Below are 23,640 nucleotides of genomic sequence, written 5' to 3'. Positions count from 1 at the left end.
ATGGCCCCAAAATTTGGTCTCTCCTACTTCAGTCCAGCAAATAGGGGATCGGCATTTCCTTCCATAAAGTGCTTCATAAGGTGCCATTTCAATTGTGGATTGATAGCTGTTATTGTATGCAAATTCAATCAATGCTAAGTGATCACTCCAATTTCCTTTGAAATCAATCATGCATGCTCTCAACATATCTTCCAAAATCTGAATGGTTCTTTCAGACTGACCATCAGTTTGAGGATGGAACGTCGTACTAAATTGTAACTGAGTACCCAAGGCCTTTTGTAAACTTTTCCAAAAGCGAGAAGTAAACCTTGGATCTCTATCAAAAATGATAGAAACTGGCACTCCATGCAACCGCACAATCTCTTTCACATAAAGCTCTGCCGATTTATCCATTAAGTAGTTAATTCTAATGGGGAGAAAATGGGCTGACTTAGTCAATCTGTCTACAATCACCCAAACTACATCATAACCTTGTGAAGTCTTTGGTAAGGCGGTAACAAAATCCATAGTAATCCATTCCCACTTCCATTTGAATAATGAGAGTGGCTGCAAAAGACCTGAAGGTCACTGATGCTCAACTTTCACTTGCTAACATGTCAAGCACCTCTGTACAAACTCCGCTATCTCCCTCTTCATATTGTTCCACCAATAGACTTCCTTAAGCTCGTGATACATCTTAGTGCCACCTAGGTGAACGGTGTATGGGCTGTAGTGTGCTTCTTCCATTAGAATCTTCTTTAGTTCAATGTCATTAGGCACACACAATCGATTTCTGGATCTTAAGGATCCATCATTCTCAATATGGAAATCCACCCACTTACCTTCACCAATCTCATTCCTTACATTTTCAAGGAATGGGTCCTTGAACTGTTCTTCCTTAATTCTTTCATTGATGGAGAGTTGCACTTGTAAGTTTGCCAATATCCCAGTAGCAATAGGTAGTACAACATCCAAATTCAGCTTCCTAGCATTTTCTATAATGTGAGGTTGGCTAGTCAACAGTTTTGCTGTATAACCTTGAGATTTCCTGCTTAAGGCATTCGCAACAACATTTGCCTTACCAGGATGATAGTTAATACTACAATCATAATCCGTCAGTAGTTCTAACCACCTCCTCTGTCTTAAGTTAAGTTCCTTCTGGGTGAAGATGTATTTTAGACTCTTGAGATCCGTAAAGATTTCACATCTTTCACCATACAAATAATGCCTCCAAATTTTTAATGCAAAAATTACTGCCGCTAACTCCAAATCATGAGTGGGGTAGTTTTGTTCATGTGATTTCAGCTGTCTAGAAGCATAAGCCATCACTTTGCCATGTTACATAAGCACACAGCCCAAACCTTTCTTTGAGGCATCACTATAAATAACAAAACCCCCTGTTCCTGAAGGAATCGTCAAAACCGAGGCTGTTACATGCTTGTGCTTCAATTCCTCAAAGCTCTTTTCACATTCCTTAGACCATATGAATCGAACTCCCTTTCTCATTAACTTTGTCAATGGAACAGCAATACTGGAGAATCCTTCAATGAACCGCCTATAATAACCAGCTAGACCCAAAAAGCTCCTTATTTCTGTAACATTTGCTGGTCTTGCCCAGTCCATCACTGCTTGTACCTTTCCCAGATCCACCATTATGCCATCCCTCGATATAACGTGGCCTAAGAAAATAACTCTGTCAAGCCAAAACTCACATTTCTTGAATTTTGCAAACAACTTTTCTTTCCTCAATGTTTGTAACACAACTTTTCTTTCCTCAATGTTTGTAACACAACTTTCAAATGTTCCGCATGTTCCTCTTCACTCTTAGAATAAACTAAGATATCATCAATAAATACAATCACATACTGGTCCAACACATCGTGGAACACTCTGTTCATTAGGTCCATAAATACTGCCGGTGCATTTGTCAATCCAAAAGGTATGACAAGGAACTCATAATGACCTTACCGTGTTCTGAATGCCATCTTTGGAACATCTTCAACTCTAACCTTCAATTGATGGTACCCTGATCTAAGGTCAATTTTAGAAAAGACCTTAGCTCCTTGCAATTGGTCAAACAAGTCATCGATACGGGGTAATGGGTATTTGTTCTTTACCGTCACCTTGTTCAATTCCCGATAGTTGATGCACATTCTCATTGTACCATCCTTCTTCTTTACAAAAAGCGCTGGAGCTCCCCACGGGGAAACACTACGTCTAATAAAACCCTTGTCCCGTAACTCTTGTAACTGCTTTTTCAATTCCTTTAACTCAACAGGAGCCATCTTATACGGTGCCTTTGAAATCGGCGCCGTACCGGGTAAAAGTTCAATACCGAACTCTACCCCTCTCTCTGGAGGTATTCCAGGTAAATCCTCCGAAAATACATCTATAAAATCACACACTACAGGTACATCAGTTATCAATAATTCTTTAGTTGTAGTGTCATGAACTGCTGCCAAGAATCCTTGGCAACCCTGCCTTAGCAACTTCCTAGCTTATAAAGCAGAAATCATCATTGATGGTGGTGCTCCTATCTTAACTCCAGAAATTTTAAATTCTGGTTCTCCAATTGGTCATAGAACCACCAACTTTTTAAAACATAACACACTGGCATGATAAGTTGCCAGCCAATTCATCCCTAGTATAGTAGTATTACATCAAAGTCTTTCATATCTAGTAACACTAGGTTGGCCTCAAGTCTCTTCCCATTAACATCTATGACACATAACTCATAGATAACATCAGTCTCCATAACATGTCCAGAAGGTGTAGACACACACAACGAACAATCCATATTCTTGGGTTCCACATCCATCTTACTGGCAAAATCATAAGAAACAAAGGAGTGCATAGACCTCAAATCAAATAAGACATAGACAGGCATACCAGAAACACTCATTATACCTATCAACCATAAACATGGACATGGAACATAACATCATTCATACATCACATTCTAACATATCATAGTATAGAACATGATATATATATATATATATATATCAATAAAATAATAATCATAAGAAAAAGTTGTACCTGCTACCACTGAAGGTGAAATTTCAACGTCCTTGGTAGTCAAAATATAAACTCTTCCAGAAGTCTTTTGCTTCTGGTTTTCCACCACTTTCTTGCCAATATGCTCAGTCTTCTTAGGCCTTTGGTAAGCACCACCAGACTTGCAATCTCTTGCATAGTGTCCACTCTTACCACACTTGAAGCAAGATGTGGTACTCATCAAGCATTCTCCCTTGTAGCTCTTGCCACACTTGGGACATTCCACTCTAGATTCCTTATCTTGGGATCTCTTCTTTTGGTTCGTCACCCACTTTCCTTTAAAATTATGTGACTTGAACTTTTTCTTCGGAGTCTCACCCTCAGGTTGGGTGTTCCCTTTGTCAGCTGCTTCATAGATCTGGGCCTTCTGAACGACCTCAGTGTAAGTCTTCAACTGAAATGTAGTCACTGCTTTTCTAACATCAGGCCTCAATCCTTGCTCAAACTGTTTGGCCCTCAGCTCCTCAGTAGCCACCATATGCGGAGCATACTTTGATAGTTCTTCAAATTTTCTTTCATAAGCCATTACAGATTGGCTTCCTTGTGTGAGTTGCACAAACTCCATCATTTTCTATTTTCTGACACTGGGAGGAAAATCTTTATTGTCAAAAGCCACTTTAAAATCTTCCCAGTTTATCACCTTCCCTTCCGCACCTAGAATGGTCTTTGTCATCTGCCACCATTGATCAGCTTCACCTTGTAGCTTGTAGGTGGCACATAAAACTTTCTGGGCATCCGAGCACACCATGAACTCGAATAACTTCTCCATTTCACGGATCCACGTCGTAGCAATAGATGGGTCCGTACCTTCACCTTTGAATGAAATAGGATGTAGCTTCTGGAAGTCCTTCAGTACGCTCATATTTGTGACTGTCGGCTGTACAAGCATTACCGCCACCACTTCCAATGCCTAAATCAAAAGTCTCAATCTCAGGGGATGCTTCTTGAGTAGGTACTTGTTCAGGTACCTCCTCCTCTTGAACAGGCCTTGCAACCGCCTGTATTCTAGTTCTCTTTCCTTTAGGCATTTTCTAATCAATAAAATCATTTCATCTTAGAATCTAATCAAAGTTCCTAAACATCAAAACTTAGAGAATTTGACTCAAAAGTCCTATGCCAATAGGTTACAAGTCTACAGAACCCTTAACTCCACTCTGATACCAAGTTATCATACCCCCAAAACGACTAGACCTAGTTGGGCCCATGACACCGGATCTAGCTGGGGTCCAAGCATGTTCAACTTAAACATTCTCTAAAGAGGATACTATACATAGATCATAAACATTCATTTGATCTATGCCATAATAACTATCGGAGTGTTAGCGGAAACTTTCATGGGTTAGGGACATCAAATTTAAACCATTAAACTAGGGGAGTCAATGGGTCGGGTCGGGTCGGTTCGGTTTTGGTTCGGGTTTTTCGATTTCGGTGTGACTTTTATAGAAATCGAAACCGAACCATTAAGAAATTTTCGGTTTCGATGCGGTTTGGTTTCGTGTTGGTTTCGATTTATGATAACGGGTTGATATCAGTTTGGATTCGATTCGGTATCGGTTTTATATAACTAATTAACTAGTAAGGTCCGGTTAGTATTATTATATTCCAAATGCAACAACTAGGTATAGAGATTCCCAATTCATATCTAACTAATAAATGAATTTAAACACGTGTTCTTACAGGGGTTGGTTCAATATTAAACCATAAACGAATATAGGAAACTAGTGCAATGGATGCTCTATAGTAATTATTACAGAAGCAAGTTTCCTGGCATTAAGTCATGAACTCATGATCGCATATAAGATGAGAGAACATCCATAAAATTTATTTGATCTCAACAGGTCTAAACGCTTTTAAAACTGATATAGATAGGTACATAAATCCATAAAATTTATTTGATCTTAGCATTTTATCGGGTTGGATCGATTCGATTTGGGTTCGGGTCTAACTGTTCAGGTCACCGGAGCACCGTCGGGCAAGCCCGTACATTGATACAACATTCATCCTTTCAGCGGTCCAGCCGTAGAATCCTAACAATAATATGATTGCATTGTTATTGAGTAACTAATTACTGCTAATCCTAAAACCCTATTAACCAAAAAAAAAATTCCTAAAATCCTAATTCCTCTTATGTTCTTAAACCCTCTCCTATCTAGCAATAAACAAACTTCAGCTTCATGATGGATCCTTGTCTTACGAAAAACCTTCACCAAGACATCATCTCCAACATTCTTATCAGGATTCCAACACATACACTCCAGTTCAAGTTCAGGTATGCATGCAAGTCATGGTTCGACTTAATATCTGATCTTTACTTTCATCAACAACACTTCCTTCACTAAAAAATGAACAATTGTTTATTCATCCGAGATCTCAATGATCTTGACAATGTAAATCTCATATACATAAATGGAGAAAATCTTGATGTGGAAGATCTTAGACTTGGTTGCCATATGAGAATTTTGGGTTCCTGTAGTGGTTTGCTACTTCTTTGGCTCCAAAATGACTCCTTTCGATGTGGTCTCAATTACATTAAAGTCATTAACCCTATTACCATGAAGTCTGTTATGATTGAATTCCCTCACCAATTGTATTCACTTGCGGGATATGGATTAGGGTTTGTTCCTTCCACTAGAAAAGATAAAGTGCTGTGTCTTGATGCTCAAAAACGACTTAAATGCTTCATACTAAGACTAGGTTGTTCAAATCCTGAATGGGGAGTGGTCAATAAAATTCCTACTTCAATATCTTCTTCCAGATTCAGGTCTGATCACTGATTTCAATAAATGGTTTCTTGTATTGGTTTCCTTATGGACCGTCCATTTGCATTACTGTGATGGATTTGTGTCAGGAGAAGCTCTATGAAGTTCATCTCCCCAAATTGAAATCTGAATCTATAGGCAATGTTTGTTGTTGGAAAATGCTGGAAATTTTTGGTTCTCTAACGATTACAGTGCCAACGATTGAAAGTCTCTTGTGGAACATTTGAGTTTTGATGGATGTCAAGATTGGAAACTGGGTGAGACAACATACTATCGTTCCTAGGTTTGATGATAAAATGGAAAGACGGTATCTTGTGCCAATTGGTAGCTTGAGAAACGGTGAAGTAATCGTGTTTTTGAATTGTGTAACTAAAAAGATGCACTCATACAATGTTGAATCCCAGCAGTGGATAGAAACCAAGATCAAGCTCAACACCACATTCTCCTCATACAAAGCTCATGTTAATAGCTTGCAGTTCCTTTAAGCAGTCACTGCACATTGTAATACCTCTATCTCTCTTAAAGTCCCTCTTTTAATTTTAACTTTCTTTCTATGTCCTGGCTAATTTTTATTTTCAGTTTATATAATGCTCATGCATTTGAACAATTTAACCACCCCTGCAAACCATTAAAAAAAAAAAAAAGATGGGGGGGGGGTTGGTGGTTGGAAGGAAAAATACTAATAAAATATTAGCTCTGTTCCTATGTTAATGATTAAACCTCACAAGTCATAACATATGTACTTCCTTGGTTTATAATTTCTGGGAATGGGATTCAGTCATGACCTTTATGTAGTTACTGGCCTTCCTTGCAGAGCAGTAGTAAATATTAAGTTCTCCCTACGAAACAAGATTGTTTGGAAGGTCTCTGAATAAAATTAGGGGTGAGATACTCGAAATGAAATATAGATTGGGTACTTGGTACTACCCTTAGTCTATGGGCTTTGTTTGTTGCATTATTTGCTTTCAAATTTCAATTGCTGCTATGTACAGTATACAGTATTGCTGCTTCCTGTTTTCCTTCCTCTCTCATTTCCTTATTTTATTGGAATTTTTTTTGGAAGAGGTTTTTCAAGTGGCCAGCTTGGAACTATTGCCATTTGCCAGTTGTTAACATCTACCATGCAGCAGCTATTTAGGTGAGATCCATATTTTATGGACAGTGGACCCCACGGTCCTCTGTTCACATGTAAAGTTTCAACCCAATCAAATTCGCCAAGCGGCAGAGTAGGCTTTCAAATATCCAAGACTATGAAAGTGCATAGTAGTGGTTGGAGTAATTGTACATACATGGGATCCATACCAATACACAAGAGGGTATTTGATTGAATAAGACTCTGAATTTTGACATCTAGCCAGTCCATACCATTACCTAGATATCTAACTGTCAAAATTGCCACCCTTAGCTGATTGAAGAACCTAATTTCCTCGAGCTTTTCTACCTTTCTAGCAGTATATATGTCAGCCTAACAAGTAAAAGAAAGACTTCATAGCCAAACACTGTGTTTGTAGCTTCCTAATGCTGACTTCATGGTCAAACTAAGGCATCATCTTAAACATCCTTATCAGACTTCCAGCCAAAACACACATTCCATTCAACTTTAGCTGCATGCAATTCTTGGTAGGACATAAACATAGTCTCTGACCCTCACTTTTGTCACCAGCTCTTCACTCAAAAGTTTATAAATGTTTACTCATCGGAGACATCGATGGTCTCGACGATGCATATCTTATATACATGAAAGGAGAAAAGATTGATATGCAACATCTCGGACTACTGCCCTATGAGAATTATGGGTTCTTGTAATGGTTTGGTACTAGTTTGCCCTAAACTATTCTCTACACTATGGTACTGACTATGTTCAAGTCATTAATACTAAGGTGCAGTCTTTAAATATTTGATACCCTCACTTATTCCCATGTGAGGTATGGATTTGGTTTTGTTACTTCCACTAGAAAATATCAAGTGGTATGCCTATTTGGATGCTACACATGGAGTGTAATAGATGTTTGATACTAGTTGCACTTCTTACTCAGAATTTCTGTAAGGGACTATTTCATTTATACTGCCCTGTTGAGCCGATGCATTTTGTGTTATGCAAGAGTACTAACCATAGATAGAGGTTTGCTTCGCCATTGATTACTTACCTCTACTAAGCTGAAGGATTCCATCAAAGAGCTCTAAGAATCCATTATTGTTCTATCCACATCCAAAAATATAGTTTGAGAAGATATAGTTTGGGGGGGGGGGGGTTGACAATGAAAATGGAAAAACTTGTGTCTATTATTTCTGCCATGATTCTTTAGAGCTAATGACTGTGATAGGATGTTAGAGCTTTTCACAAATACATCCTTTCAACCTATCTGGTAGCTAAGAATTCAACCTATTGACGGCCATGAATTTTGTACTGCCATTAAGATCAAATCAGAAGGAATTTTTTTACAGATTTATTTGACTTTTATCAATCGCCAGATGCGACTGTAGAAGTCCGAAAAAGATCCAAGTAGAGCTGATCCAAAAGGGGATCTCTATTTCAGAGCTGATCTGGAGCCACATCTATTACGTAGCGATAATGATAAGGTCTTCTCAATCCCCTGCAGCCATTTGCGTAGGGTATTCAGTACTTGAACAATCACTGATACTGGTTCTAGATATAATACATTTTGGTATAGTGAGCTTATCCCTATGGGGCCCTGTTACTTTATAGACAGGTCTTTTCTACATGTTCTTTTGTGTATGCTCTCTCTATTGATAAAATATGTGAAAATATAGAAATAGGTTGTATTGAACTTATTATAAATAGTTAAATAGTAACTAGCAGATACCATAGGCTGCACTGTTTAGTGATTAGGTGAAAAGATGATTAAAGGAAGATGTTCCAAGCATTCCTATATTAAATGCTTGGAAATTCTTATGTCTAATGTCTTATTCAAGAGCATCCATTTCATTTATATTACATTAACATAAAAGTTAATTTCTTGTACAAAAACATTTATCATATTTGTATTTGAACCTTATGTATGATGTTCCCCATGAATCTCTTTTATAAAAGTCCAAAGTGAATTAATAAGTAAAAAGAACAGTACCAATTCAGAAAACCCTTAATGATTTCCATGCACTACCTGAGAAAATGGTTTTTTTTTTAACTTTAGTAATCGGAGTAGAGCAAGTGCATAATGGTTTTCATTTTTGAAAACCCTTAGGGCTTTTGAAGTATCCTACTGGAATGCCACTTAAAATAATTGAGAAGATATCGTTACTGATGCTAATGATGCTCCTGCTCTTAATGATGCTACTAATCCACTGTTCCTCATGCACCAATGCTAGAACCAATGCGATGAATAGAGCCAATGCCAAGAACTGATGCCGATCACTGATTCCTCTTTAGACCGAAAAATATTCTTTCTAAGCATATATGATCAATATATTCGAAATTTTTTATCACATGTTTCTAGAAAATTAATCATTGCTCATTAGATTGAATTCTTGAATTGCTGTATCACATGTTTTTAGAAAACTAATCTGTATGTCATGATTGAAGGCTCCTTAGGGGTGGAAATAACTTAATAAAGCACCTCATGAATGCATTGGCCTCTTTCTATTGAAACTAATGCTGAACTGATTAGCAGAAAAGAAGCAAGATCTCTATGTAATCTGTTAATGACTTCTTGAAGAAAGTGACTATTAAGCCCATCTGAGCTGGTGACCTATCTCTATGTAATCCATTAATTACTTTTTGCAATTCCTCCTCTAAGAAGGTTATAGTCCATCTCTGGGTTCATAAGAAATCTATTTTAGTTTAACCAGGAGGCTTCCTTTAAAATCAAAATATTAGCATAACTATTCTTCAGAATGCTTGAATAAAGAGTTTCAGTTCTACCAATTCCAAGAAATGTATCTAAGATATTCAAGGCCCAACCAACTACCAGAAACTCAATATTAGAAGAAATAAGCCTTATTCCTGGAAATCTGAATAGGGATTTTTGTGGCTGGATTTACATACCCCACTTCTTTGTGTTGATCAATTTTGATGTTCTTAAAATGGAAGTTATCTGACAATTTTAATGATCTCTTATGTCAGTATCCTCTTTTTCTCTCTCTGATTGGTGGGTTCCCTACATCAACAGCATCAAGAACTCTCTCCATATGTATACTATCATTTTTTTTATTAAAGATGAAAAATACTATTAATTTAAGAGGAGAGCAAATGTTGTTTACACATCCACAAGAAGATATACCCTTCCCAAGTCAACTTGCATTTTTGGCAATCCTATTAAACAGAGAACAGATCCAGTTATCCACATCATTAAAAAAAAAGTAATTGTTTGAAAATATACATCTAACTATGAGAAAATATGAACTGATTGCCATGGTCGTAAAGATCTAAATAGTTGTGTAATCATAGCCTGTAAGTCCTGTGACACATTTCACACTTTAAATTTAGTCCATCCTAAACTATCAAAAAATTGTATACCAATGAGTCCGTTTATAGAGTCCACATCCTCATTATGAAATGGGGACAAATCAGCAATCCAGCGATTGGTATTATCAATAATCAACGTCAGGTTTGGATCAATATTGGATAGAGCAACTTGGTCCTGTGTTTTCATATGAAGTAGGATGTGATTGCAATGAAGCTAAACCCATCTGCATTTGCTCATGTTTGAGTATAAAGAGTGAAAGAAGTCTAAAAAGAATGTGTCAGTAGAGGAGTGGTTTAGATTCTCCGATAAAAGACCTAGAGGTCCTGTGGCATCCTTTTAGAAAGATCACAAGTGAACAGAATGTGCCAAATTGATTCCTGGTATGAATTGTGAAATTGGGCAAAGAGGACTAATATCACTCCATTTAGCTAAAATTTCTTTTACAGTAATGCCATTATGGAAGACTCTCCACAAGAACATCTTAATTTTAGGGTGCACTTCTAGTCTCCAAAAAACTTCCACCATTGAGGGTTAATGGTACTGGAGTAAGATGCATTGTGAAAGAGAGGTCCTATGGAGGTGCTTAGAAGCCAGTTTTGCAGAAAAAAGGCCTGAACATTACAAGAGTTTTCATTTTCATTTGGAAATTAGTTTCACTTTCCCATTTTTATCTTCCTTTATTTGCAATAAGACAGAGCTATGGGGTTCACTTGGGTGACTATGGAGGTACTTAGAAACCAGTTTTGCAGAAAAAAGGCCTGAACATTACAAGAGTTTTCATTTTCATTTGGAAATTAGTTTCAATTTCCCATTTTTATCTTCCTTTATTTGCAACAAGACAGAGCTATGGGGTTCACTTGGGTGACTTTTTCCATCATCTGATGGTGTGCTTATTGCAACTGAAGGAGGCCTGTGCAGCGCTGGATCTTCTCATTATAGTGAAAGCTATAGCCATTCAAAAGGCAGTATGACGGTTGACAATCTTGAAAGAGAATTGATGTACGTAGTTAAAGTTCCAACACATCATGGTTTTAAAAATCGAGAATTGGATTGTTGAATCGGCTGATTCCGATACGAATCGATCGTGACCGATCTCGATTTCAATCAATCCGACACTCAAAACCCTAAAAATTTCTTTGTTTTTGGATTTGTGAACCAATTCTAGGGGTTCTTGAAGGCGGATTCCGACCAATTCCAATCTTATCCAGATCAAAATCGTCACTGTCCGATTTAGTATTATAAAACCTTGCAATTGCTACATTACAATGATCCCAAATCAGCGGCCATGGCCACTTATGGGCCATTATGTTTGTTGTGCTTTAGGTTCCTGGTGCTTTTCATGTCTCGCGTGGTTCGAATTTCTAGTCCTCCTCCCCACAAAGATCTCCTAACTCTGGTATGGCCCATCGTGGGCCTCTCTCTCGCTGCTTAGGGCATCGCGGGTCTGACTCATCTAGTCGTCGTCCTCCCTTTACTATCTAGAGAACATCTAGTGGTGTTTCCAATCGTCTTGTGCAAGAAGGATTGTCTTCATCTGGCATTTCTGCTACGAAGGTGCATGGGTCCTCCAAATTGCTTTATGGGTATGCTCTTGGGTACCCCAGGCCCTCCAAGGAAAAGCTCTATCACATATTATCTTCTATCTGGGAGCCACTAGGGGCGATTTATCTCTGTTGTTACGATAGAGGGGGCTTTATGGCTGAATTTGCTACTGCTGCATCCCATGATAAGGTCTTTTCTTTAGCTCCATGGTGGTGTGGTCGCTCTATGATCCATCTGGTTCAACACTCGCTTGATGACAATCTCTTTCTCCATGAACATGAAGCCATTCCTATATGGGTACAAGTTAGCCCTATCCCTCAGGATGCTTTCTCCTATGATGCCATTCAGCAAGCGGTGTCGTGGATCGACAGAGTTCTTGATATCAATCTCAATCAAGTTGAGTTGGGCCTTCCGCTAAATGTTGCATGACTGAAGGTCCTATTTAAACTGAAGCAAGCAATGTGTGTCTTCCAAAATTCACAATAATGAAGGTGACAGAATCAGTGTTTCTCTAAAGTATGAATCTTTCAAGGTTTGCTTCCATTGTGGTCGCCTTATCCATGATGCTTCTTATTTCCCTTTGCATAAGGGTCTGTGGCCTAGGCCCTCGTCTTTGGGATTTTTTGAGAATGCTCTGACTCCACCACTGCTAATGAATGCTTCTGGGATATACCCTCCTTCATTATGGAGTCCATGGATACTTGTGTCGAAGCGGGCTCCTCTCTTGATCTGAATGGTCTTCCCAACCAGGCTTTTGAATTAGGTGAAATTGATAACTCTGGCTAAGCTTCCTTTACAACTATTTTGGACACCCTCCTTGGGACATGGAGTGTGATACTATTGTGCCAGCCACTACTGCCTCTCAACCGGACAGTGATTCACCCACTAGTGAAGATTGTTTCATCTCATCTTTGTTTGCTGAGCTCCAACTCGCACCTTCTGTTGTTGATCTACCCTCGACTCAACTCAACTTGGAGAATATGGATCCTCAGCAGGCTCCAGTGACGGATCCTATTACCTCTCTTGCTTATTAAGTGATTCTTCCTGGGGCGCCAATCTCTTCTCAAGGATGCATGTTCCCATCAGGGCCGACGTTTCTTATCCATCAGCATTTTTATGGCAGCGATCCTCTTTCAAGCCCCGTTGTTGTTATCTCTAACCGGGCATGTGTGGATGGAGTGCAGGATGTCTTTGTGGGGAACCCTCTGTGGTCTACTAACACAAGCTGGTGTTCCCTGCTTGTTCCCCCTCCCTAGCTTTGGAATTCTCCAATTTCCGGTATTCTTTGGAACAATCTTTGGCCGCTTCTTCTGATCCTCTTTTGTTCCTTTCTCTTGTCAAGGAATGGGTTGGGGAACTATCTTGTGGTTCTGATCAAGGATTTAATGACTATCTATCTGATGTTGGCACTCTTTTTCCACCTGAGCTTGGAGAGACGGCGGAGATTTGGCTTCCAAATCCGGTAATACCTTTCCATTTTCACGAATCCTTCTTTAATTTCTTTGTTGTCTTCTTTATTATTTTGCTTAGTTTTAGTTTATGCATCTTTGATCTTAATCGATGAACTTTATTCCGGTCTTTCTATCCCCGCAAATGTTCCCATTCCTGCAGGTTTTTCTCTCCCTTTTGGTCTCTCGGTTTTACTGTAGTTATTTCTTCTTCGCTAGTAATTATGCTGATATTTCCTGGAATACTAGATGTTTTAATAATTCTTTCACTAAGAAATGTTTGGACCATCATGAACACCATCTTCATGCTGATATCATTTTTCTGTGTAGAAATAAATGTTCTGACCATGCTTCTATAAAACTACCTGCTCCTATTTCTTCTTATTTATCCTTGGCCTATGTTTATAGTTTTGGAACCAAAGGTGATAAAGGAGAGCTGTTGGTGCTTTCAATCCAAGCTTATGCATTGTGGACTCAAAAATTCACCAACATTTCATTGGTTTAAATAAATCTGATCCATGCTTTGGTGCTTTCTAGGTTATTTGCCTCTATGCTCCCCTCAATATGCGCTTCGGGGCTCTTGTTGGACTAAGCTGCTCCATTTTGTTGATTCTATTGTTGATAGGTTCTATATTATTGGCGACTTTAATGAGGTTTTGAATCAATCTGTGTAATTGGGTGGAGCTCCCTTTCAACCAACACCTTCTGCACAAGGACTAGGGATATCATTTTTACCTTTTCTTTGGAGGATGTTAAAATGAGGGGTTCCTGTTTCACTTCGTCCAACAGACAAAAACCACCTGGACTCCTTAAAGAATGCCTTGATCGGGTTCTTGCTTCACCCCAATGCCTATCATGTTTCCCTTGCTCTTTCAATCCTGCCCTCTATTGGTTCGGACCATAACCCCATTTTATTTAATACTTTTGGCTCACATCCTTTTTGCAAAAAGCTTTTCCATTTTCAAGAAGCTTGGATTCATCATCCTAATTACTTTTCATTTTGCTGTAAATCTTGGTCCAATTCCCCTAAGGATCTAATTTCTGCCAAACTTACTTCCTTTGCTAACTTGCTTAGAGACTAGAATTGAAATGTTTTTGGAAAGATTATTGTCATTAAGCAGGATTTATTCAGGGATCACTCTCATATCGATAATTGTGTTATCCCCAACTTTGAGACTATGACCACTATCTCTAATAGGCTGAAATGGATTTTTGATGCTGAAGAGGTGTTTTGGCTTTAGAAATCTAGACACTTATATATAAAAGATGGGAATCGTCGGATTGAAATACCATGTTTTACCATCCTGTTTCAAAGAAGGATCTTAGGAAAAGGAGGATTGAATTTATCATCTTTGTAAATGGTACTCGCTTAGAGGATCCTAAGGATATTGCACTTGCATTTGCTACTCACTTCAAATCGATTTTCTCGACCTCTAATCCTCTTGATGCTAGTTTCATGGAGTGCTTATTTCATCTTATCATCTCAGAGATTGATAGATTTGTTCTTTGTTACACCCCTTCTTTAGATGGCATTAATAAAGGTTGTGTTCCCCTTTGGCTCTTTTAAAGCCCGAGGGGTGAAAGGTTTTTAGGCTTGTTTTTTTCATACCTTTTGGGATTTATTAAGTTTAGACATTTTTTATTTTGTATCTAGTTTCTTTGCTAAGGCATCTATCCCTCAGGGCGTTAACTACATTATTATTTGTCTGATTTCCAAAGTGGACAAGGCTTTTCGGCTTAGGGATTTTAGGCCAATTACCCGATGTAATGTTACAAATAAAATTCAAGAAATTATTTGCTAATCGGTTGAAATGCATCTCCACTCTTTTATCTCCCCTTATCAAGCCATTTTCATTCCTGGTAGACATATTTCTGATAATATTGTGACCATAAGAAGGTAAGGGTGGTTTTGTTGGTATTAAGTTGGAAATATCTAAGGCTTATGATAAGTTTGAGTGGGGTTTTATCAAATCCATCTTTTATTTTTGAGGTTTTGGTGAGCATTGGGGGAATTTAATCTCTTCTCTTATTTCCTCGACATCTTTTTCTATTAAACTAGATGGTAGTCTATTTGATTTTTTTAGGGCTTCAAAAGGTATTTGTCAAGGATGCCCTCTAAGTCCTCATCTTTTTGTTGTGGTTATGAAAGTTCTTTCCAGACTTTTGTCTACTTATCGAGAGTTAGGCTTGTTTCATGGAATTAAAGTTTCTTGCAATACACCCGCATCTCTAAAAAGATCCCACCACATCCCTAAACTTCCAGCACAGTTTGGAATCTCCAATATGTGTGTACCCAGTGCACAAGGTCCCCACCATTGTTGGGCCTGATGAGGGTCATAATGTATATAGCCTTACCCTCATTATGCGAAGAGGCTGTATCCCTATTTAAACCTGTGACCACTAGACCACAATGGAGCAACCTAAATATGGTCTCACGGATGAAGGTGGACCATGTTCTAAGAATCAATGGCCAACTGAAGTCTTTCAACATGAGACTTTCCACAAAGGTTTAGTGAACCTACAATGTCCACGGTGCTCAATTTCAGAAGCTAGCAGACAAGGCACAAATATAGCCAAGAAAATCAGAAGAAACTGAAAATCAACAACAATGCAAGCTTCAAATTGGGCCGTTTGAAACTGTTTAGGGAGGGGGGGCGGGGTGGGTGGGGTGGTTATAAAGCATTCCACTGCAAGTCATTTACCGCGCAGTAAGCAGAGACAGTGTAAGAACTGATCCTCTTTGCAAGCCAACTCAAAAGACAAAGACATAATAACTGAATCAGATGGACAAGAGCTAGTGGAATTGCTACACCAGAACTATGACCAGTGACCGTGGCTTTTGCTTCCCCCCACTTCAGACATCAAGAACTTGTCGCAACGGTAAGCTTGCTCCATTGCAACCTAGTGGTCACGGGTGTGAATCGGGAAATAGCCTCTCCGCAAAGCGGGGGTAAGGCTGCGTAAATTATGACCCTCCCCAAACTCTAGTGGCGGAAGTCTTGTGCACTAGGTACGCACTTTCTTTATAATCATTTTGTTTTGAGAACTCTAATAATGACTAAATAGAGCTGGATATGAGGGAGGTCAGTTAGCAACTGAAGGAAAAAAGAACCAATATAGAGTGAAAGTGTTCCTCTACGGTTACTGGCAGTGCTTAAGCAAGATAAGAAACAAAATCAAAACGGGCAAGGTGTAGAGGGATTTTCATCCTCTCAAGTGCGATGCACTGCCCAAAGCATCTTTAAAGTGCATCGGACGATGCACCTCACTTGTGCATTGGATTTTTAAAGGTGGACCAGTGAGGTGCACTGTCCGATGCACTGGCAGTGCAACGCACTTGAGAGGATAAAAATTCAAGTGTGGTCAGTTTTCGTCATTCTACCTCTGCAGGTTCTGTTATTTGTTTCGTGTGGTCTATGCATGCAAATCGAAAGGTTTCATGATTTAGCAATACAATCACTAGTCATCCAAAAGTACAACTCATGGTTCTCATAATGAAATTACCTTTTGCCTTCGATGCCAAAAAAAAAAAAAAGTTGAATAAAAAAGAAAGGGAACTTCCACCACAATCAAAAAACATGAGCAAAAGAACTCTTGCAGAGGTTTTTTATGGGTCTCCTGAAATATTTTTCTGGGAAAGGGATGGTGGAGTAAGGGATGAATAAATGAAGAGAAAGAACATTTCTTCTTTATACCAGGACCCAGGCAGCATTTAGAGAATTCCCAAGATCAACCACAGAAGTTGAGCTTCTTCAGCACTTTGGCATAAGCAGGATGGACAAGGGCCGGTAGTCTAAGTCTCCGTTTTGATATCTTGGACTGCGCAAACACCAACATCATAAATATAAACAACAATGTTATGTATCTTCACTTTTCAGCTTAAGAAACAGTGACAAATTACATGAAACGACAAAAAATAATAATTTAAAAAAATCAGAATCTTCCAATAAATATAAAATTCAACTGCAACATTGCCGAAAGAACAAATTCATTAATGGGGTCCGTACAGAGTTCACTATCGCTAACCTACATAAATATTCATGTAAAAATGCAAGTCAAGAGCCTTTATGGCCAATATGGTCATTTCAGGAGTTTGTTCAACTCCGAATCTTGAAGCAGATTAAATTGACTTCTTCAAGATTCTGAAGCTGGAGAATATTCATCTGAAAGATCCTTGATCACTAAAATGCTACTTGGGTCAACTAGATATGACCCTTCATCATCATCCTCATGTTTCAGGAAGAGACCAAACTGTGCAAGTATCCAGCAATACATGAGTAGATCTCCATTATCACATTTCATCGAATATTTCAAGTTTCCAATCCAAAGGAAAGTGAGATCCCAAACTACGTAGCTTATAATCTAACCAAGTAAAGCAGTTCTATTCTTTTCAGTCATGGGGTCTTGGGAGGTTTTCTGCATTGGAGGTCACATCAAATTTTCCCTTCATACTATATGTCATTAATGTTCCATTTGTTTCCATGTAAAAAGGCAGAAAAGGAAAATCTTCCTGTAAAATAAGACTTATCATGTAAAATGCAAAAATTTTACATGGAGGAAATTTTCATCTAAAATATCATTTGTAGGGAAATTTTCAAAACGAAACAAACAGGGCCTAAAAAGAACATTTGCGCAACATAGAAATGTTAGAAAACCAAGCATTAAGTGGAGCAAAGCCCCTGGGCACTCCATGAACATGTAATAAAGTTTCTAACCTAGATTGTCAAGGCAAGCACCATCTAAGTTACCTATTTAAAAGCCATGGTGTAGACTACTACCCATTAGAGTTATGGAAATTGTAACAAAACTGAGCCTAACAAACCAGGACCTATAGAGGAGAAGAAGAGAAGCTAGACGATAGACAATGTTTTCTATCGTACCAGCAGTATATATTTATATTAAAGCCAAAGACAGTCACAATAGGAATAAGACTATTACCTAGCTAACCCTAGACTCTAATTACAATAGGAAACTGAAAACTAATTACAATAGGATTATGAAACCATAAGAGCCTAATCTAAATTACTTAGCCAAGCATAAGTCCCAACTCCCACGGTATGTAACTTTAACACTCCCCATCAAATTGGAGTTTACAAATCAAAGGCTCCAGCTTGGAACAACAAGAATAGACATTAAAAGCAGCACCAGTCTTCAATAGCAGTTGTAGACGCCAATGAGTACAGAGAGAACTTCATTCAGTTAACAATATCAATTCAAGGACATCAATCATCAGCAACTTCAGTAGATAATAATTTTCGTGTTGAATAAAAATCCAACAAGCAAAGATAGGCGGTAGGAACACTAACCCCAGTCCACAATATCATAGTAGCAACAGAAATATCAAAGGCACTTCTCAAAGAAGGCATGTAGTAAGTAGTAATCTTTCCAACAAAATATAAAAATGCAACATCCAACAACTACATCATAAGCGGCAAATAGTAGGTAGTAATCTTCCCAAAGAACGATAAAAGTGCAGCAGTCAACAACTACATCAAAAGTCCTTCCAAATGAAGGCAAGTAGTAAGTAGTAACCTGCTAATGTAGTCCTAGACAGATAAGAGATCTACTAGGAGCCAAGTAACCAGGACCTTTCAAACAACTGGCCGATTGGGCAGGTTTGGGGTTTTCAGATCAAAACTAGGGTTAGGTATAGGGTAATGGATGTAATTCTTATATGGTAATGCTAGGTAGGTTTAGGGGAAGCTAACAGTGAAGGTTTGATGATGTTTAAGTGAAAATTTAAAATTTTGAAAATTAGGGTTTCAGGTTTTGGGTTTTGGGAAAGAAGGGGGTGATGAAATTTAGGGTTTAGAGGTGGAGTTTGGGCAGCATGCTTCAAAATGGATGCGTGCGCTGGTGCGCAACGGTGCTCTACAATCAGCTTTACTCCGTCCAAGTGCTTGCTGGCTGCGCTAACACGCCTTTACTAATATAAAAGATAAGCGATTATTTTTACTTATTTCTCAAAGTCAAGCAAGAAACCTTTTAAAATTTGACTTACGCTCAGCAAGAAATGCGTTGCACGATTAGTAAACTTGTTTGTTTTATATCATATCAATCAAGGCGAAAGATTGACTGGAGCAATGGTGGTCTAGGGCTTTGGATCAAGTGTTCAAGGCAGTGAGGGGATGATTCGGTTGTAATATGGTAGGGTTTTGATGGTTGGATTGGTCTAGATAGGTTTTTAGGGTTTTGGGGTTTCACAGGCAATGAGGGGGATTAGGGTTTTAAGGTTGGGATGGGTCTGAAATTGGGATCGAGTGGAGGGGATGATCTACTGGAGCTGTGGTGTGAATTTGGGGTGATTCTAATGGTGGAATTGTGCTGGACAGATTTGTTAATGTCCTAGGGTTAGATGGATCCATGGGGATAAGGCTTAGGTTGGAGGATTAGAAGAAGGAGGTTGATTGCAGAAAATAGTATAGTACTAATTGGATTTACAGGTCTTCAATGGCAGTAGCTTTGAAAGATAAAAGAGAGCCTCCCGATCTACAAGATGCAAGGAGTCGATTGGAGATCCACCAATCCCTTCACCTTGATAGAGTCCACAAGGCAACAGCAACAATGGCAGCAAAGTTGAAAACAGAATTTGAAAACTTGAATTGTGGGGGAGCCTTCCCACGATTAATTATTTATAACTGGTGGCCAATGGCCTTACACCTATTCAGCTCAGGAATTGGAGTCCAAGACCTGATTCCTATTACAAGAACAAATCCTGCCCACTTTAGAAATAGTGGAGGGGGGACAACTTAAATTAAAGACTAATACTTAAAAGATTCCCCTAGGAACCAATAGAAATAAGTCAATTAAATTGAACCATGGTCTGACTGGATCAATTTAAGTTTACAATTAAACTGAAAAATAAAATAAATATGGGAAAAATAAACTAAGACTCCTACAATCGGCCCTAATCCTGGGGCTATTTCTTCTTCTTGTGGGTGCTTAGACCTATATCACTTGCTCAAACAAAGAGAGATAAAAGTGCAGCTCTAATGGCTACACATAAGCTCTTCTTAAGGAAGTCACTTCAACAGCCCCAAATAGAGGTCTCAAATAAAAAATTTCACTGATAAATAGGAAATATAGGTTATTGCGAACCAAGTAGCAGCATCAGGTTGTTGGGGACCAAACAACATATGGTTGTTGCGAACCAGACAATATAGCTTATTGCGAACCAAGTAGCAACATCAGGTTGTTGGCTGGCGCGACTTAATTTAAATCTAATTTCATTTGATTATTGGCATTCTATAGGCATCCTTCTCCATCTTGTTAGCCCTAGAGTTATCAACAGTTCAGGCATCCCCAGAAATGCTCAGGTTGTTGATATCCTCGACCCCTCTTGTTGGGACCCGCCTCCTTCGCATCAGACTCTATCCAACATTTGGTCTGCTCTTCCAACCATCAATCTTGGGAGAGGTGAATTGTGTCATGTGGTCGCCTTCCAAGACGGGCTCCTTCTCCACAAAAGTTGTCTGGGATCATATTCGCATCAAAAGCTCTCCTGCTCCTTGGAGAGAGCTTCTTTGGTTCAAGCATCACATCCCCCATCACTGCTTCACTGCCTGGCGAGCGCTCTCCAACTGCCTTCCAACTCAGTCCTTCCTTCGCCATCGCCAGATTGTTGCTTCTCCTTCACGCTGTCTTTGCTAGAACAATGTGGAAGACACTGAGCACCTTTTCTTTGCTTGCCCCTTCTCCTTGGTTATTTGGGAGGGGATCTTAGCAAAATGTTAGCGTAGACATCGTAGAATTTTGCCATTCAGTAGAGAGTGGCTTTGGATTGATAAGACTTTTGCTGGTTCTTCTAGCTGCGACACGGTGGGTAAATTAGCTTTTTGTGCCGCCATCAATCACATCTGGATGGAGTGAAACCTTAGGAAATGGACTTCCAAATCTCATACTCACCAACAGATTTGGGATTCCATTTCTTTTGAAATCAAAGCTCGCTTCTCTTCGGTCCCTCCCTCTTTTTGTAATGACACCCTAAGGAACAGGCTTATTGTTGCCTCCTGGGGTCTGTCCTCCATTTCTCTCCAGCCCTCCCCTGTTTGAGGAGCTGACTTTTCTTTTCTTTCTTCTCGCTCCCTAAGGGAGCTGCTGTATCTTTTTCTCTTTGGTAATGAATTTTTTTTATTCACCCAAAAAAAAAAAAACATCAGGTTGTTAGGGACCAGACAACATTAGGTTGCTATAGACCAAATAATTCAACAATAGGTTGCTTGGGACCAATAAAATAGGATCCCAAAAAATCCAATAATCAAGATTAGTTGCAACAAGATCCCAAAAAAATAATCTCCAATTCGCCTCTTCACAGTAGAAATAATCTCCATGCAAGTAAGATCCCAATAAATAATTTCCAATCTCGTCCTCATGGTAGCAAATAATTGTCATGCAAGTACCAATCTTAAAAAATTAGAACTCCAAATTGATATGATCAGGGCCCACCAAATAATCCACGCAATCTGGATTTGAAACCCAATTATTAGCCACACGTATGGGACCACCCAAGGAAATATACCAAAGAATGCAATATGGGGTTTCAAAACCTGGTTCAGATCGTTTATGGGTCCACTCAATTAACATATTGGCTCAAACTTAAGAATCAGTGGCAGTATTTTAAAAAACCCAAATTTTCAAAGGTCACCAGGTAAGATAAGAGCCAAGGATATGGAAGGGATTTAAAATTATTGACTAGGAGTAGACTTGGAAGAAAAATAAAAATTGGGGTATGAGTTGATTAGAGGGAAGAAGAAGGGTAAAGATGGAAACTAAAGACATAAATAATGATGATACATGGGAATGCCAAATACGATTGGTGTTGCAGGGGTATTTTAGGTAAAAAGAAAAGACAAATAAAGAACTATATCGCAAATTGCAACCAGCAAGGGGAAAAAAAGGTTTAAAGATAAAGATAACTTGCAAGTTGCACTTGCAATAGGACTTAAGAAGCAGCAGCAGAAAAATAGGGATAAAAAACAGTCCATTATTTGTGGTTACTTCAACCTCCCGTGAGATATGGATAACAAGGAGAATCCAGTGAGGCCTGATCAGGGCCAGACAATAAGATCGACACTAACAGCAAGCATTTGAAGGATGTTAGGGGCTGTTGCCTTCGGTATACAGTCTTACATTAGAAGGTTAAATTAAGGACAAGGTAGACTAAAAGGATGTTAGGGAGTATAATGGGAAAACTGGGGTTTAAGAGAGGAGGACTTATCGTGCGAAGTAATTTGGGTTGTCTTCGACCTCTATAAGGCAAGATTGACGCTGGAACAAGGAAGGATGATTGAAACCAGGTTCGCATTTGCCTAGGTCTCCAACGCCAAAAATTTAGCATGCCAGAGTGTAGTGATTCGATTACGAGGAGCTGCAATGCGAAGAACCAGTGGTAGCTCGAGTTGCAATGCAATGCAAGAATGGAAACTAAGGCACCGACTAGTAAACACTCAAAAAACCCTTTTTGATAAATCTGTTTTGTTTCATGTGTTTTTGGGACCATAAATCAAATTTATGATCATTTATGCATCATGTAACAGATTTGTAGAAAACTTGTTTCTACAAATCTTGTACCAATTGAATGAAAGTGTTTCCGTAGCCTGCATCTCTCTCTCTCTCTCTCACTATCTCGCTCTGAGAGATGATGGCATTTTTCGTAACAAAAAGCTTTTGAGGAAAAGGCTTGACATTGTATAGAGGGCCTTCACTCTTGACAAAGAGCCGAAGCAGACCGCAGAGGATACCAGTCTCTCTCTCTCTCCAGCACTTGCTAGAGCGCATTCTCGATAAAACTTCCTATCGTCTCACCCAACTAGTAAACAAAAACGGAAGCCTAACCTGCAACGTTCCATCATCAAGATTCGACTGCTCTCCTACTGCCTGCGTATATCTCCCTGCAACTCTCCTGCCGTCCCTGAGTTGTGCGCTCATCCTTCGCCTGCAGCTTCCTCTCACGCAACAGGTAATCTCTCCCTTCTTCTTTGTCTTCATAAATTGTGGCTAACAAACCCCTTTTTTTCCCATATTTTATGACCTAATGGCAAACGGAAGGAGAAGTGGATCTTCCTTATCTGCTCCATTCTAGTGATTCAAGTGATTTTCAGGGATAAAAATATTTTACATTTCAAATACATCACTATAGACCTATAGACTCAGGTCTTGCTGTACATATTGTAAATCAAACCTAGGGTTTAAAGTCCCCCAATTCGGATGAACAATTTTATTGTGTTCTGTGTTTATGTGCTAGGTAAGATTAACTTTTGCAAATATTTTTTAAGCCCTTTTTAGTGTTCTTGTACTTGTCGAGCCGACAAAAGAGAGTCATTTTTTCAGTTTGGTAGGAATCGACCACTTGAATCAAAATGCAACTGGCACATGAGGTTCTACAGGAGTGTCAAAAATCTTCACGACACCTCAGGGGTGTCAAAAGGCTGT

At 39.0% G+C, this 23,640-nt stretch overlaps 1 protein-coding gene across 1 annotated transcript in view; it reads right to left on the bottom strand.

Moving 5' to 3' along the window:
* Positions 1-10,144: 10,144 nt before the first annotated feature.
* LOC122644907 overlaps positions 10,145-23,640 on the bottom strand; it is a 32,144-nt gene continuing 18,648 nt past the window's right edge. The window contains exons 4-6 of the mRNA XM_043838273.1: positions 16,890-17,028; positions 15,999-16,003; positions 10,145-10,155 (exon numbers count right to left, since the gene is read on the bottom strand). Coding sequence (XP_043694208.1) covers positions 16,939-17,028 — 90 coding nt within the window. The 3' untranslated portion in view covers positions 10,145-10,155; positions 15,999-16,003; positions 16,890-16,938. The remainder of the gene's footprint in view (positions 10,156-15,998; positions 16,004-16,889; positions 17,029-23,640) is intronic.

The sequence above is a fragment of the Telopea speciosissima genome, chromosome 11, assembly GCF_018873765.1.
Source record: "Telopea speciosissima isolate NSW1024214 ecotype Mountain lineage chromosome 11, Tspe_v1, whole genome shotgun sequence".
NCBI lineage: Eukaryota > Viridiplantae > Streptophyta > Magnoliopsida > Proteales > Proteaceae > Telopea > Telopea speciosissima.
This window is presented reverse-complemented; position numbering and strand designations above follow the sequence as displayed.